This window comes from Sminthopsis crassicaudata, chromosome 3 (genome assembly GCF_048593235.1).
Source record: "Sminthopsis crassicaudata isolate SCR6 chromosome 3, ASM4859323v1, whole genome shotgun sequence".
In the NCBI taxonomy this organism is placed as follows: Eukaryota; Metazoa; Chordata; class Mammalia; order Dasyuromorphia; family Dasyuridae; genus Sminthopsis; species Sminthopsis crassicaudata.
Genome location: NC_133619.1, coordinates 407,734,028 through 407,752,405, shown reverse-complemented (window position 1 = coordinate 407,752,405; position 18,378 = coordinate 407,734,028). Strand labels below are relative to the sequence as shown.

Here is an 18,378-nt window from a genome sequence, read left to right as displayed (position 1 = left end):
TTCTGATTATGTTTTACATACACGTAGACAAATACATCTTCTTTCAGCTCAGAAATCAATGACTCCTGCTGAATAAAGAACAAATTCCTTAGTCTACTATTCAAGTCTGGTCTTATTGTTCAGGATTCATCTTTTCTTTTATTTGTACTTTGTGTTTTGGCCAAGGCAGACCATTCCCATTTTCTGAACACTTTCAGGGGCTTTCTGACCTCTGCAAATTGTTCCTGTTGTTTTCTCAACTTAGACTTTCCCTTGCACCTGTTGAAAACCTATCCATTCTTTAAGGCCCTGCTCAAATGTTACTTCTATGAAGCGTTCCCTAATCACCCTGTACTGAAGTATTTTCTTCTTCCTTTAAAATCCTATAGCACTTTTTACCTATGTAACATGTACAGTCCTTTGTATTTGTTACTTATATTCATGTGCTAATTTTCTGCATAGATTAAAGGTCCCTCCAGTCTAGCACTATAATTATCGTATGTCTGTTGCACCTAGCACATAACACATTATAATTACTAATTTTAATATTTTCTATGATAGAACAATTTATTAATTATCTTTTAATATGTTGATGGGCCATTTAATTGGCCATCACTCTCTAAGCATTAGCTCAAAGACTACAGCTATAGAAAAGGGGATACTTTCCTCCAAGTATTCCCATTGAATAAACTGAGTTTTGCCTTGTAACTGATGGTTGCAAAGAACATTTTATATACTTTCTTTCTTTTTTTTTTCCCTGAGGCTGGGGTTAAGTGACTTGCCCAGGGTCACACAGCTAGGAAGTGTTAAGTGTCTGAGACCAGATTTGAACTTGGGTCCTCCTGAATTCAAGGCTGGTGCTCTATCCACTGCATCACCTAGCTGCCCCCTCCTATATACTTTCAAGGTTCTCATAAAGTAAAGGAACAACAAAAAATTTTAGCAGGCAATTATAGAAATTTTGATACATTTTATGTTGTCCATAAAATATTTCTAATAAGCGGGCATTTCATAGTAATAACATTAGAAGAACCCTACATCTGAAGTTCCTAAGTCTGTTATCTGCTTGTAAATTTTTTTTCTAAGACTATGAAATTTGAATCAGAACTTCCCATGTTTACCAACATCAGAGGTCATTAATCTGCCAAGGGAGAGAATAATTTAACTTCCACAAAAACATGACACAGATGTGATAACATGATTATTAAAAGAAAAAAAACTGCAACCCAAATTTTTAAAAACCAAGATATTAATTCCTTTATTTCCTCCTCTAAAGAAGGGAAATGTAACTTTGCTAGAATTAAAAATCAACCTCTGTTGGAAAAAACTGAATTTTTCAAGGCTATAGAAACTTTTGAAATTTCTAAAACCCACAAAAGATTTTCCATAAAGTCACTGAGGAGACAATTAAGAGATGAGGAAGAAGACTGCAGAATAAAATGAAGATTAGAGTGGGCTGGAAAGTAGCAGATCTCTAATTAATTCCTGGTTTTCCTACAGATTAATTGATGTTGGACAAGACAACTTCTTCCTTTGCAAAATGTAACCAATAGAATTTATCATTTCCAAAATCCTCTTTACATTTAATGCTCTATTATTCTGTGCTTTTCTCCCCATGCCAAGCCCATTTATAGAAAGTCAGGACGATCAGAATTCAGCTCCTGCTGTTGACACAGCCTACCTGTGTGAGCCCAGACAGATCACTTAATGTCTTGGTGTATTAGGTAATTCTAAGACTCTAAGTGCTAGAGAAAGTGGTGACCTAAATTGGAAGAGAGTTTCTGTCTTCTGTATTTCAATGAAATTACAGGTGTAGTCCTTATCCTCTCCCCTGGATCTTTTGAAGTTATAGAATAAAAGGCCATTTTCAATCATCAACAGGAAAAAAAGCACTTCTTAAAAATGAACATTATCCCCCCATGGAAAATAATTCTCTAAGAGGAGCAGAATGACATAAAACTAGATTAGTTTTTGTACTTTGTATCTTGGTCATAAAAAAAAAAAAAGGATGTTCTTTCATTTTTAAAGTTTGTATCCATTATAATTACTGGCTTTAATATTTCTCTATGTTAGAACAATTTACTGATTATAACACTTTGTTGTTTTTATTGACTAATTCTGAGTCAAAAGAGAGAACTGATAAATACCATAAAAACAAATATGCCTCTGGTATCAAGTAAACTTACTAATCCTCAGTATCATGGTGATATTGAAGACTAGTAGAAGATTGGAAAAAATCCATTTGTATAACTAGAATTTCAGTACTCCACATTAGTATAGCTAAAGATAGATATATGCCAATGGTAACCTATAGGCCCATCAAATGCCTGGTGTTTTAAAGCATGTGTACAAGAATTTATCCTAGCATCTCCCTTGCTTACAATACAAATAATGTAAAGATGTTTCCAGCTATTATGACCAACCAAGCACTATGTTTGGGGAGAGTGTATATTCTAGACAGAAATCCAAGCTTATACAGGCATAGTCTCAACAGAAAGATTAAAATATGTTTACATGGGAGTATGAAGGAGAAAAAGGAAGAGAAATAACTTATTTTTATACAGGATTCAAAAATGTGCATTTGACTTTTTATGTTAATTGCACCTGCCTCTTTGAAATTTCATTTGAAGGAGGATCTTTCTTTTAGGGATAGCGATCTTCCCAAGTTGTTCCACAGTTTCTCATTTGAAATTCAGTGTTAAGATTTCCAGATGGAAATTCCAATTCATCCCACCATCTCCTCTCCAGACCCCTCCTTATTTATACAACCCTGACGTAAGGTTCCCTGATTACTTACCTCCCACATTTATCCTTCTTACTGAAATCTGCTCCACTGCTCTGCAAGAGTTTTATACATTCCACATTACTGGAAAGATAGGAAACAAATCATTAAGAAAATAAAGGTGAACTGTGTTCCCTTCTATGTTTACTGAGCTAAAGCTAACTACTCCACTGTAACTTTTGGCTTAAATTCTACTGATAAAAGTAAACAGGTTATAATAACTTCATCTCTGACACAGCTAAAGTTTCTCCAATCTTCTTGAAAAAAAGTTCCTTAGATCAATAAAATCAACACCCTAATTAAGCAGCTCCAATTCCATGAATATTATTTTAATTTATCCTTAATGATTATTACATAGCCAAATCTTTTAATGATACTTCATTATTTATCCAAAGACATTAAAAAAACACAGTTTATTAAATGATCATTTAATATCAAAAATGGGATTTAGGCACTTAAATCTACAATAATTTCATGTCACCCTTAAACAATGAGCCAAAGTGGATGAGTATTACTTTTTATCACAACTGAATGAGTTTGCCACGATAACCATTTTCAGCCCAGACATCCCTTAATGGAAAATAAAACAGCTGCATTTCCCTGTCTTTGTAATCTAGGTAAATAAATGTGCAAGAACCATGGCTGAAAATGATGTAATGAAGCAAAGTAATCTTCTAAAGCTCCTTTGTCATTCACAGAAGCAATAAATCATGTTTAGTAGGCAAACAGAAAGAAGCTCATTGGAGTGTATTTTCCTATAGTAGGTTAAGCAACCAATACTAATGCTAATAGGTATTTCAGTCACAAATTCAAAACTGACTACAAACACTTTTTATACAAGTCTGTTTTAAAATAGCAGGTCTATAGGAAAGCAAACTATTCGTTATTGTTCTATATTAATTATCATAAACTAACCAAATCATTATTTTCAATCTACTGAGTAGTATAGTAGAGAAGTATGCTGAGCTTGGAGTCAGGAAGACCAGAGTTCAAATCTCATTTCTATAATGAGCTTACTGACTCTGGATAAGCCACTAACCCTATCTCAGCCTCATATTTTACATGTAAAATGGGAATAATAATAATAATACCTACCTCAGAGGGTTGTATGATGATCAAAGGATATAACATAAAATGCAATGCAAATCATGAAGCACTAAGTAAATGCTAGTTATTAAACTCAGAGTTTTTTAAAGTTTGATTTATTACTGATGGTAATCAGATAAATTCAATTCAATTTAGGATAAGCTTCATTATACACTCAAGTTAGAGTGTATCCTTTTAAGCATTAAATACAAGCACTTTCCAAGCTAGTCATGGTGTTGAGTTGGTACAACATAATTCTCATTAACAGTGGGAAGCAGATAAAATAAAAACATTTAAGAATGTATTTTGGGGCCATATCAGTTATACATTGGCCACAAAATGGAAAAAGTAACATCTTATTCAATAGAGTAATTTTAGTGAATATGAAAGAAATTTTTAGTAAATGTGTTTTTTTAATATCATTAGTTTATTGACTGAAATTGCATTCAGATGCCTAGAATAGAAAAGAAAAAGGCATCATATAAATAATATTCCCAATAGTTTCACCAAAAGAATTATGGGTATTATGAGCTTGTGTTCTTTACTTATGCCATTTCTACATTCATTTTATGTTAGTACACACAAAAAAGCCTTAAAATGGTATTCGAAAGTGAGGGGGAAAAGAATGGCTAGGAATGAAAGGGAAGTTATTTATTCTTATCTTTCTAATAAATAGGTGATAGTGACAGAAAAGTAAGAGGAAAACCAAAAAAATGTGAATGTTTTAATTTGTGTGTGTGTATGTATCTTTCTTCAAGATTGAAGACAAACTCCTTAAAAAAAAAAAAAAAAAAAGATGATGTGAACTTTATATGTGAACTTGGTCTCTGTTCAAACTTCATAAAATAATTTCTTTGGAGGCAGCTAGGTGGCGCAGTGGATAGAGCACCAGCCTTGAATTCAGGGGCCCCAAGTTCAAATCTGATCTCAGACATTTAACACTTCCTAGCTGTATGACCCTGGGCAAGCCACTTAACCCCAGCCTCAAAAAAAAAAAAAAAAAAAAAAAAATAATTTCTTTGGAGAAAAAAAAAAAGTGATCTGAGGGAACAAGACATGTGTCTTTCTTTAAAATGACTGAGATTCTTTAAGCAGAAAAAGAACCTTAGTTGACAAACAACCATTTGCCAGTTACGACTCAGCAGCAATTAATTCAGGAACCAACAATTCAAAATGACCAACTACTCACCCTCCTGCGGCAGCAGCATGAAGGCAGGTTCTTCCAAATTTATCTGGTGTATCTATTTCAAAGCCTGCAGACAGCACGTGCTCATTACTAAACAAGGACACTATGCTATACTTTTGTCCTAGTTAAACCACAAGAAACATTGCAGAGACAGAAAAATCAGTTAGTAGAAAAACCAGAGTGCAAGCAATTGTAGTCAGCAAAGAGGTTGTCATGGAAACGAAGAGTAACTGCTCAAGCTTGGCGATTCTATAAGAAGAAGAAGCATGAAGTCAAGAAGAATTTATTTTCACATTCAGCCCTGGATGCACCACAGCGCCATTTTTCAATCACAGTAGAAATTTATGAAAGTGATTGGAGATAACTAGGACAGCAGATTGGCAGACAAAGACATGAAGAAAACAGAGAATCCGAAGAAGGAAGCTTAACATGCTATCGGGAGATTTTTTTTTAAGTGAATTTCCACCTTTCTGGTTGATTGGAAGTGTAAAAAACATGCCTTCATGCAGGGGCTATTTTTACACATGCCCAAAGCTGGGAAAGCAAGATGAGCTATAAGTAATGGACTAGATGAAAAATAAATTTCTGAGTTGTCTGAACAATTAGTTCACAGACAATGTGTGTCTGGTAATCATGTCAGCCCCTTTTTGCTTTGGAAGCCCAGGGAAAACTGTGCACATAGGTTTGGAGATAGGAAATGAATTCTAGTTTTAAGAAGAGAAAAAATATGTAGGATCCCTAACATGATAAACAAGAAGCTTGCCACAAATTAGATAACATAAGACAATACTATAAGACTATTTTTTCCAACCTGTAAAGGAATTTTTCAATTTGAAATAGTCCCATAAGAAAGAGATTTAACTAAATTGGGAAAAAATTCATTACAAAGATATTCAGACTCCATGTGAAAAATGATATTTTGGTTCTTTCTTTTTTTTGAATACAATGTTAAAACAACCTAAAATTTTGTTTACTTCTTATGATTCAATCAAGTTCCTATATCACCCAAACCTAAATGATGCTAAACTATAACTCCCAGTAATGGATAGAATAGAGGCTTTCAAAGGAGCTTCAGTACCAAGGGCTGCTGGGAATGAATCAACATGCAGTTAGGAAAGCTATACATAACCCTGGGACCAAGTCAGCCCGATGACATGAAACACAGGCAGATATTGTTTTCAACCATCCACTAAAGCCACATGACTCCAACTATTAATTAAACTTCATCCTGGCTAGTGGATGTACCTACCTGAAGACAACAACTTCCTGCAGCAGTCAGAGTGAGCATTCAGTGCTGCTAAATGTAAGGGGAACATGCTGTGGATACCGCATCTGAAAAACAGGACCACCATATAATAATAGTAACAACAATAATAATAACAACAGTCTGTATAGTGTTTTCTGGTTTACAAAATACTTTTAAAACATTGTTTAATTTTTTCCTCAAAGAAACACTAGGAAGCAGATACTTTATTACTCTATCATTATCCCTATTTTATTGATGAGAAAACTGAGAGAAACAGAAGTTGTGACTCGCCCACAGTCACATAAATAGTAAATATCTGAAATTGAATTTAAACTAGGATCTTGCTAACTCATTCTGTTGCCCACCAATATATTTCTGTAAATAATTCTCTAAGCAGTTTTAAATAAACATTTTACTTTTCAAAGTCTATCCTGATAAAAACTATAAACATTCAGTTGCGGATAAGGGAATTATAGCTCTATCAATAGCTATGCTTTCGGTTTTTATTCTCTATAGTTTTTATTAAACTAACCACCTCCAATATCTAACACTAAAAGCTATTTTGATTTGTTCTTGGGATGGAGAATAATATGCATAACTAAGCATTCAACATATTTATCAAGAAACTTTTCTGTGTCTGTCTCTGTATTAGTAATTGGAAAACGAGGGGAAAAAATATCTGTTCATCCATTGGATGTTCTACAAACAAAACCAGGTTCAAGATTTTGGAAAAGAAAATGAGCACTTATATTGTTCAGGGGAAATGTTCCTGTCTTTAATATTTTTTCATGTCATATATTTCTTTTTGAAAAATGTATAGTATGCAAACAGGTAGTATGAGAATTAACAGAGATGAATCTTTGGAATTGAGTTTATTGAAGTAGCCCAAATAGTTCTGAAAAATATAACTACAAAAATAATGAAAAACGCTGGAATCTCACTTATAATGCTGTCCTGGAGATCTATGCAATGGGATCACATTATGGAAAGATAGCCATACTTATAATGAGGTACTTGGGAAACTTCTGTAATTAAGCTCATTTTAATGTGTCACGCAGGAAGAATATACCTTATGACCAATTCTACTTGATGGCAATTAGTATCAAAATTAGATGTCACAACATCACATTTTCTCACATTCAGTTGTTTGAACAGGATATTTCAGACTTTGCAACTTCATTGCAGCCAGCAGTGACAGCACTAAATAAATTTACCTCCTGCCAGAGTTAACTATCTATGGGTCTTCTCTAATGTAAATTGGCCAAGCAATATTCTGCCTCAGAAATAAATTGGCATATGCTCCACAAAACTACTTTGATTGCCTATGTAATTTGCATTTCTAAGCTTTGGTTATGTAATTTTCTATCCCTCAAATGATTGTGTAGTTATATCTTCACACATATATGTAGATATGAACATATCTACTATTCATGATATCCAGTGCCCTTACAAATCATGCTGTCTAAGTATCACACTCTTATCATATTGGCTCTTTTCTATTTATTAGCATTTTCTCTCCCTCTTTTCTGCTTTCATTTACTGTTCCTAGATGAAGATTTCCAACCTGGTCTCTATAATGGCTGGCATCCATCAAGAAATGCAATTTGCCCATCTTCTTGGTAATGTCAGGTTGAGGAAAGCTCCTTGTAATTGCCTCCCTCATCGTTTAAAAAAAAATCTGAGAAGCAGTTGCATCAGTGACTGACCTTGATGCCTGCAAAAGGGTACAAGTGGGGGGATGGGAAAAGACACATTTTCTGTAAATACCATCAAAGATAGTTTTCAGTCTTCATGAGAACAGAAGCAGCCGTTAAATATTTTTATGTGCCACATGCTTTGAAAGTTCCTTGCTAAATGAAGCTCCAAGCAAACCTGAAAGAAAGCTTATGCCTTTCTTTTGTGGGGGAGTGGGAATGGGATGGGGTAGGGTGAGACTAATTGTTTTGTGATTGGAATTTGTGGCAAAATTAAATGATTAAATATATTTGTCAATATGTATGGAAGGTCTACCCACATTTAGTGCTTTAGAAAAAAATTTTCCTAGGGCTAGGTCCTGGCTGAGAGGATATCTTAGTGTTTTTGATTCTTTAACTCCTTAATTATTCAATTATACCCACAACAAAAGCTATTCATATTCAAATGCAAATACAGCAAAAGTACTTCAAAAGATCTAATATTTTTATTTTTACAAACATTCCATGTCTCAGTGGAAGATTTCATAGACTGCTATGGCCAGAAAAGTTACCCCTTTTGTCACCAATCTATAATAAGGAGAGTCTGAATTTAGGTATGCTGGTCCTTAGATGACAAACATGGAATCTTTTATGGGACCTGAAGTCCAAACATTTTTTTGCTTCCAACGGCTGCTCAAAGCTTCTATTCTGTTTGTATAACTTATTACAGTGGGTCACCTCCATACTGTGATGAAATACTCAGGTAAGACTTCAGAGAAAAAAGTCTACTGGGATCAAGAATACAAACAGGGTAAATAATCTTTTAGCAGGAAAGGTACTGTGGATTTGGCAGATTTTACTTCTAGTACTTTTCAAAAGACTTCATACTCAAGCTCCCAGGTAGAGAGAATAGCAATAATTTACATTTGTAGAACACCTTATAGTTATAAAGTATTGATCCTCACAACCATTCTATAAGTCAGACAATGCAAATGTTATTCTAATTTTACAGAGAAAGAAGCTATAGGCATAGTGACTTGCCCAAGATCTTATAACTTGGAAGTGGTTGAGAGCCTGGCTTTCCACCTGGCTCTTAATGCCTGGTTCAGTACTCTTTCTATTATACATAACTACTTATATTTCATCATCAATACATATTATTAGTAATTATTTCACTTTTTTTATTTATAAACTTCATCTCTGACTTAAGAAGGTCCAGAAAAATTCATTTGGGGTTCAATTTATTTTTCTGCCTAACCAAAAGCAGTACTTTCAGCATTTGTACTGAGATAGCAAAGATTTTAGTTCAGATGCAAATAATATTATTTACATTCAAATGAATGCTATTGATGCTAAGGATCTATTCTTAGGACTAGAATATATCTTCAAGATTGAAATTAAAGGAAAAATGGATGTTTGTATAGTTGAAGTGAACTTCAGACCTTCTCAGTCAAAACTTTAAAAACAATGCAGTTAAAAAACAAAAAACAAAAACAAAAACAACATATTTTAAAGGTGCTTTAAAGATACCTTACACAGAAAAGAAATATGGCAAGATTGCCTACATAAAAAGGGACTTTATTAGTTCTAATCAAGTATGAATAGACATATCTCATCAGGTACAAAATTAGGAGATAAAATCTCCAAATGATTCTAAAACTTAGCAATGAATAATTTCGGCAAAATAAAAAGTCAATTCCATTTTAGTTGCTACTTTTACTTAGCTTTATGTAAAAATTGATAGAATCAAAATGGATCCATTTTTTTTTCCGATTCAGCATTCATCTATCTTTCCTACTTAACTTCAGAGTAAATGAGGTCTAAAAATCAATTTATTTCACAGATCTCATCAAAGACATCAATAAATGATCTCATGAAAATATCACTGGACTGGGTATCAGAAGACCTAGATTCAAGTTCCTGTAATTCTAAGCAAGTCACTTCCCTTCTTCTAACCTCAGTTTCTTCATCTAGACATGATGATATCTAATATTCCTCCCAACTCTTAAATTCTATAAGAAAAAAATATACAAGTAAGTTTACCATTTTGTTTAGTTATACTATTTTGAGCAATGGTTATTCATTATAAAATATTCTCTTTTGGTTCATCAGAAATATCAGCTAACTTGCTGTATGAGTAAAGTAGCTCAAAGCAGGTTGTGTTAAGAAACTGATTCCTTAAATCCTGGGAATGACTTTACATCAGTTAATATTTTAAAACATATAACTTAAAGGTTTAACAGAGACTTTAAATGATTTTATCACAAAAGGCCTCATTTGTGAAATGAAGGAGTTAGACTAGCTAAGTCTCTTGAAATCTAGATCTGTGATCTTGTGATATGCTATTTATTTTTCTATCATGAAAAAGAAATAGTAACACAAACAATAGTAAACAAATACATCTTTTACAAATAAAGGGGACTTAAATGAGAAACAAAAATATATAGAAAATAGTTTGGTCTCCTAACTATAATTTTCTATCTATTGCAATCTCTGCTAATTTTCAACTTCCCAACCAAAAAAGTACTTTTCCCCTGAAATTGACCTCTTTCTCTCCCTCCCCATATGATTTCATCAGAATGACTATACATTCCTATTTTATATCATCATAAACAAATAAAATAATGCCTCACATGATCTATACCTCCAGCCCCAAAGACTTGATCTTTTAATAAATCTGCCTTTAAAAACAACCTAATAAATGTTTAGACTCACTCATTTTTTATATTACTCTAGAGAAAAATGTTTACTTTTTTTTTTTGCCCAAATTTGGTAATTGAAGGCAAATTGAGGAGAATCTTGTTTCCATTCTTCTGATTTCGAGTGTGGTATCTATTCTTTTGATATCATGTCCAAATTTCTTTCTGATATTGAAAGTTCTGTCTTACAAATTCACTCTTTCCTCTTACTACTCTCCAAGTCCATTCCCAAAGCCTCAGACTGCTCTATTCACCGACCTCTGCTCTCAATTTAATTCAATTGAACCAGCATATGTTTTACTATATGTCTACTATATGCAAGGCAACTAGACATTGGGATATAGCAAGTAGTTCCCAGTCTTTCAGAGTTTAGACACAGCAGGGGTAAATCCTTTGCTCTTTATTACTTTCACAACTTTTGTACCTTTTTGGTTATAACTTTCCACCTCACCCCCATTCTCAACCCACACTTTTGTTGTTATTCACTTGTTTTTCAGTTATGTCCAACTTTTCATTACCTTATTTGGGGTTTTCTTGGCAAAGATACTAAAGTGGTTTGCCATTTCCTACTTTAGCTCATTTTACACATGAGAATACTGAGGCTCTCTCATCACATTTCCAAATTCAGCTTATGCTTTGAATCCCATTCTCTCTCTGAAGGCCCTTCAATGTTGATCAGCCATCATTTATTTTTTTCCTTAGACTACCAAAGATACTTATTATGTATCTCTCATATTTTGGCATCATTTTCATTACATAATCTTATGTTTCCGTTGCACCTTTATCCCTCAAAAGACTGCAACCTGATCAGAGATCAGAGACCATGTCACATATTTCTTTCCTTTTCCTCTGCAGTATGTACCATAGTACTAGACCTACCATAGGCAATCAATGAATGACTTTGGAATTAAAGTGAAAACTTTACTTCACAGTTCACAGTCACCTTTTATAATGTAGCAAATTCAATCAATTGCTAGGTCTGCAACCAAAACAGACATTAACAGTTAAATATTAAAACAAAACAGAATAAAAGGAGAATGTAAACACCAAAACACATTCTTTTTAGTTATATATTATTCCTCGTACTCAGATACACTAATAATTATAATAATAACAATTATAATAACTGGCATTTAAACAGTATTATATAATTTACAAAGTACTTTAAATATATTATCTCATTTGGGCTTCCTAGCACCTCTTGGGAGTTGATATTATAGGTATTATTCTCTGCACTTTCCAAATGGTGAAATTGAGGCTTTGAGAAATTTAAATAATTTTCCTCTTGGTCTCACAGAATGTATCAGAAGTAAAATTGAACTCAGTCCTTCAGACCCCAAAACCAGATTTCAGCACACCATTTTTCTACAAGGAAATCAGCAAATAACTTGGAAAATAGCATCATTAGAATGCAGAATCTAGACTAAAGCTCAATTATAATTTGTAGACTGTTAGCAAGTCACTTAAATCAGCCTTGGATTTCTCATCTATATAAGAGAGGAATTTGGACTAAATGATATCTAAGGGTCTTTCCAGTTCTAAATTCCTGTGACTTTTAATGAGAGTATGCTGAAACATACTAGTACCCTCAAGTAACTAAAAGATAAACCATCTCTTAGTCACATCTGCCATAAAAAGCTATTTTATTTCAAACTGAATTTGCTTTTCAAGCAGTAGTAGGGCTTTATCTCTAATCTGAATAAATTTCCTGCATGGTGAAATCTATTTGGCAGCATTACTAGTATCTGACAATTATTGAACAGTATTTTTTCTATAACCTACTTGGCTGTGTCAGCTCCGCTGGTTATTAAGGTGTTAATCAAAAGCTCATGACCATATCTTGCAGCCACATGGAGAGGGGTGTTGCCATCCTTATCCACACAATCAATTTCACCTCCTGAAACAGATTTTAATATAACATAATGCAAGGATTTAGCATGGAGGATATGGTATTCTTATTCACAAAATATCCATTTGTTTCCCTACCAAGTGTGTATCTTTATGGTAAGACAATACATATATGGGGGGGGGGGGGGAAGAGGGGGGGAGGGAGGGAAAGAGGGGGAGAGAGAGAAAGAATATATCTCTGGGGATTATATTTTACAGTATATGTCTAATCCAAAGAGACTGTGTTAAAAGTTCCCCTGAGGCAAGACTCACATTGTCACAATTGCTTTTCTGCCCTAAACTAAGAATGTAATCAAATTTAATAAAAATGAAATGCTGAGGCCCATTTTAATCTCAATATTTACCTGATGATGCAAAAAAAAATCAACCAAAAAACAAACCTACCCCAACTATATAAATAAAATTATGTTTAACATAATGTTAATTATGTTTTAAACATAATGAAATGATCTAAACTATTAAAAATGAGAATGAAAGTATTTTAACTACCCAGCTCAAGATACAATCTCCAGTGAGGCCCTATTCAATTCTGAAATTCTGTGAGTCTAAATATAAATAAATAATAAAGGCATGCATGGGAACATTGAAATTGAAATTAATAAAAATCCATTTTAATCAACTATTGGTACTTTTAGTAGCAAGTTTAAGTGATATACCAAGTATAAAATGATAGTGATGAAAACAGTTCCTACTATCAAAGAGTTTCTAGTCTAAGAAAGAGAAAATAGTGTAGAAAGTAAATGAAGAAGAAAATGAGAAAAAAGAGGAAAAGGTACATTCATATAATAAATGTTTATTATGTGCCTGGTGAAATCTGTGGTGAAAACTAAGCAAAAGCTTCAGGATAAAGAAGAATGAAGTCAAAGAAGCAAAGAAAGAGCCATCAAACAAGAAAAAGAAAGAATTAATTTTTTAAGTTTATCATATTTTTTTTGCTGTTAATTGATTTATACTTTCAATATCATTGCATGTTAAACCATAACAAAAAAGCACCCAATATATTTAGGGTATCAAAAAATGTAATTCTTGATGGTCCAGTTTCTCAACCATTTTCCTTAGGGAACAAATGGTCCCTAAAAGAATTAAAGAATATAACAAATTTAACTGGCAATTCATACTTGACAAGTCAGTTAACATTGGACAAGTTAGTTGAGCAAAAAAACAAAAAACAAAACTACAAACATGTATTTACGAGACTTCATTCAGAAATCTCAAGGTTCAGAGATGGTCAGCAAAACTCTCCCAAATCCTAATCCCATTTATTCAGCTTTTTATTCAATACAACAGTCAGGCTGGCCTGGTTTCAAGCTATGGTTTTCATTTGTATACTTTAAGAAGTAAAAGGCCCTTTGGTGAATATGAATTTATGATTATAATCAGACTTCATGGAACACATGGAAGTCAAGTCAATATATCTAATATCAAAGACTGGATCAGAAAAACATCACATTTTAAAGAACAGAAATATCCAAGTAATGACTCCCAGCAGCTGAGTGATCCCAATTTTATATCTTACAGGAAAGGGTAACAGAAAAGCTTTTTACTCTTCCTTAATAGACTCCATAATATCACAGCTATTTCTCTACTCTTATTAAACTACTTACTTCCTCCTCTCCTTTTTAGGAGAGGCCCTCATCTCTTTTTTTCATTGAAAAAATTGAGGCAATCTCTAACAAGCTCCCACTCCTCCATAACTAGCATGCTGTTGCCCATGATCAAACAACTAGTAGGTTTTCCTAACTTTAGATCTAGAACTCTAGTCATGGTAAAACATAGTATAACAATAGAAATACAAAAATAGCCTCCATGGGTAAGGGAAGAAAGGTGAAAAAAAAATTGGAACTCAAAATCTTACAAAAATGAATGTTGAAAAACATCTTTATATATAATTGGAAAAATTAATTTATTAGATTATATATTATTGAAAAATTAAATTCTATTGAAAATTGGAAAATTGGAAAAATGAAATACTATTGAAAATTTTTAAAAAGAACTGGAAGATTTTCTGTTTTTCTCCCTTCTGTACAGACCTTCACCCCCATTTATTATAAAGGGATGGATATTTCATACTAATTTTGTTTTTAGCCAAGCCTTTGTAAAATTATAATGAAACATTTTAAAAAATAGTCTCTATGAGTAGCTTACGTTCTAATGGGAAAGATAATAGGTATAAAAATAGGTACATACAATATATACATAGGGAAGACAAAAGGTAACTTTAGGAGGCAATGGCTTCCTGTAGGAGATAAGATTTGAGCTGAATTTTGAAGGAAGCCAGGGAGGTAGATAGGAGGAAGAAGTGCATATGGAATGTGCAAGAGGCATGGAGTACAGTGAAATAAGATTTGGAGACTAGAAAGGCAGATAGGGACCAGATTATGAAGAGCATTAAATGCCAAAGGGATTTATATTTGATCCTAGATGTTATAGGGCACTACTGGAGTTTATTAAGTGAGGGAAAGGAGAGGGAACCTGATTAGATCCCCATTTAAAGAAAATCACTTTGAGAACTGGGTATAGTATTTGTTAGAGTGCCAAGAGACTTGAGGCAAAAAAGTCAATTAGAAGATTGCAATAGTCCAGGTAAAAGGCAATGAGAAACTTAACTTGATAACTGTGTGAACAAAAAAAAAAAAAAAAAAAAAAAAAGGGTGCTAAGTAGTGGTGAGCTGGTAAATGCCTGACAACCATCTCTGCAAGGAAAAAACATACACATCTGCCTTTTACTGCCCTACTGTTATTATAATTTCGGAAGTATAACAAGGTTGCAAGGCTGGACAGCCTATTTTTACTTCTCTGTATTTTGTAGATTGCTATGGCCAAAGAATTAATTGTCTAATAATCGTTTACTGGAGATATGCCTCTTGGAACTCAGGTTGGCATTTGGACAATAGACACAGTCTGTTGTCAGGAATTTAAGTAGAGTTGCTTGGCACAGAAGAACCCACCAGTGTTGGGGTCAGCTGAGATAGCCTTCAAGAAGCCACAGTTCACTGCTATACCACAATGAAGCATTTGAGTAAGACTGGAGAGGGATGTTTGTTATGGTATAAATTATGAAATATGTTCATTTTCTGCCAGTCAACAAGCATGCCACATTTAAGATTTGGAAAGGACTATTTTAAAAACTGGTTTTGTTAAAAAAAAAATTTAACTGTTTTAGTTTGTATATTTCCTTTTTGATTCCTATGTATGACACAAATTACAAATGGCTGGAACACCATGCAATTTTATCTTCCCACAAATCTTTATTTTTATATACTATAAACTGCTCTTCCAAAGACTTAGAAGAAATTATTTTAATTTAGATTGAGTTTAGAAGTAACTGCTTTTGTGTATCCTAGAAAGCATTCTTAGAAATAGGATTCTACCTATCAGCCATGGGCACCACAGAACTATGTCAAAGCAAATGTGGATGGTCTGACCCAACAAATAAAGCCCAGAATTTTTTTTTTGGACTGGTCACAGGACTTTTGTAGGGCCACACTTAACCAAATGCTTACCCAGCTTTAAAAAACAAACAAAAAAAAAATTTAAGCTAAATAATTAGTAGAGTTAAAAACAAAAACAAAAAACAAAAACAACCCATGAGAAAGTGATAGAACTCTACTTCTTTGGTTGGCAGGTCCTAAGATTTACAAAGGAAGATGGAATCTCTTATCCCAGCATCATCCCCGTCCTTTTTATGGATAATCACTTTCCATCTCTCCCTTCCCTCCTACACAATGTAAATGTACACATTTCTTTATGCTCCAATCAGGTTCCATAAGGCTACACTAAGGGGATTTCTGGGCTCAATTATGAATTACTTTCAAAGTACTAGAAAGATAAGTAAGAAAGTAAAACTGAATATTTCTGAGGGTAGATTATGAAGGAAAAGCAGGCAAAGTTTTGGGGTTTGGGACTTTTTTTTTTTACTCTTATTAATTACTAATATTTTCAAGGCCACTTTGAAACTTGGAAAAATTGTAAATTAATTTTCTCTTTCATCAATGTTTATTTCTCCCTCTGAAGCTGATGAAAAATTAGAGCAAATATTGGAAAAATAAAACTATATCTTATGTAGGTAAGGGATATGTTTCATACTATGAAATATTTTACTAAATTAAAATTCTGTTTGTTTAAAAAAAATCCTTGGAACATTTAACTACAAACCTTTGAAACCCGATTGAAATGCAAATTAATATATTTAATCTTCCCTGAAAGTACAAGTTAAATGCTTAATAATTGGTTGAAGAAAAACAAATACCAGAGTTTTTCAGTATGCATAGCATGTTAACTACAGAGTGTCATAGTCCATGTAATAGCAGGAAAGATAATTTATGTAACATTATCTAATTATTCATCTAAAATTAGAGTTTTATTGAACAAACAAGAGGGGTCATCTTAATTACTTGCCTCACAGGCATTCCACACCAAAAGGTCAAAGAAAGTCAGAATGAGTAATCCCAGCATTAGTGTTCCAATCTTCCTTCCAAAGCTTAATTTATTTTTAAACCCTCTATGAAAAAAACATTTCATGAACTTTTGTAACCTATTAGGCATGACTTTAAGCATCTAGAAGCCAAAACTGCTGAATAAAATATAGCTACAGGTTTTCTTAGATTTCTTTGTCCCAACTTGATTTCTTTATCAGAGAAGACAGTGTTGGGCTAATATCTGACAAAAAGAGAATGGGATAATATCACATACCATTAAATAATGGATATTACTTTCCAATCAATCAATCAACCAACAAGTATTCATTAAATGCTTACTTACTATTTGCTAGATCCAGGTAGGTGGTGCAGGTCATTAGAGCACTGAGCTGAGAACCAAAAAGACTCATCTTCCTAAGTCCAAATCTGGCCTTAGACACTTACTAGCCATGTCACTCTGGGTAGGTCACTGGTCAGTATGAGTATTTATAGCTTTCAAGGACTGTATTCTCTGGCCAAGCACTTTTAACATGGGTATGATCCAGATAATGGTAAGTAAAGAAAGCCCATACCTCACAGTGACCCAACTCTGATGATCTGAACAAGGTATAGATGGATCAGCTGAGAATTGAAACCTGTAAAGCATAGGGGGTGTGGGATATTGAGATACATAGTCTTTTTGGAAGGAAGCCAAAATAGGAAAAAAAGAAAAGATGAACAAAACTTCATCTCAGGAATTTTTAAATGCCAAATAGAGATATGCCCAGTTCTCATTTTGGATACAGGTGACTGTTAAATAAGCATTATAAAATTTCATTTAATCTTTTTTTTCAAAGGTAAGGTTAATAACAGGATAGCTTGTGAAAGGCGTCTTTTGGTCTTGGCATTTATATCAGTTCCAGATGCTAGATCAGGCCAGAGTGAGACCAGGAGCCCCTCAGTTCAGCACAGCAGCAGTAAGGTCTATTTTACACTGAGATAGATAACTTAACATTTATTTAAGAAGACTAGAGAATGCTCAGAAGAACAGATCCATTTTGATACCTTTGGGATTGGTTCTTGAAGCCTGGGATCTTTGGGAATTTTTAGAAATGAAATAAGAACCCAGAAACCTGCCTGGAAATCCCCAACAGACCTGGCCTGATGGGGCTTAGTCTCAAAATGGAATTCTAGATCTGAATTGAACCTTAAAATCAGCACTGCAGATGAGGACCTGCATAGGGCAAAAATGTATTTCATCTCTTGCCTTGTTCACTGATGCTTAAAATTTCTTTAAGAAGAGAAGAGATCCTTTGTTACAAAGGGGTAAGAACATTAAATAACATTAAATCCTTTCATGCAAATCAGACAGAAAGAAGAACATCTCCTCTGAAAATTCACTTGGGAGATGGTAGCAACAAA

At 33.5% G+C, this 18,378-nt stretch overlaps 1 protein-coding gene across 14 annotated transcripts in view; it reads right to left on the bottom strand.

Annotated features, from left to right (window-relative positions):
- The window catches only part of ANKRD44 (ankyrin repeat domain 44), a 344,106-nt gene that overhangs the window by 95,565 nt on the left and 230,163 nt on the right, over window positions 1-18,378 (bottom strand). For 10 of the 14 annotated variants that reach the window (XM_074302785.1, XM_074302794.1, XM_074302788.1 and 7 more), the window contains exons 10-13: window positions 12,434-12,548; window positions 6,283-6,365; window positions 5,037-5,154; window positions 2,777-2,845 (exon numbers count right to left, since the gene is read on the bottom strand). In XM_074302785.1, the coding sequence (XP_074158886.1) occupies window positions 2,777-2,845; window positions 5,037-5,154; window positions 6,283-6,365; window positions 12,434-12,548 (385 nt within the window). The remainder of the gene's footprint in view (window positions 1-2,776; window positions 2,846-5,036; window positions 5,155-6,282; window positions 6,366-12,433; window positions 12,549-18,378) is intronic. The other 4 variants (XM_074302790.1, XM_074302793.1, XM_074302798.1 and 1 more) reach the window with 1 other exon arrangement.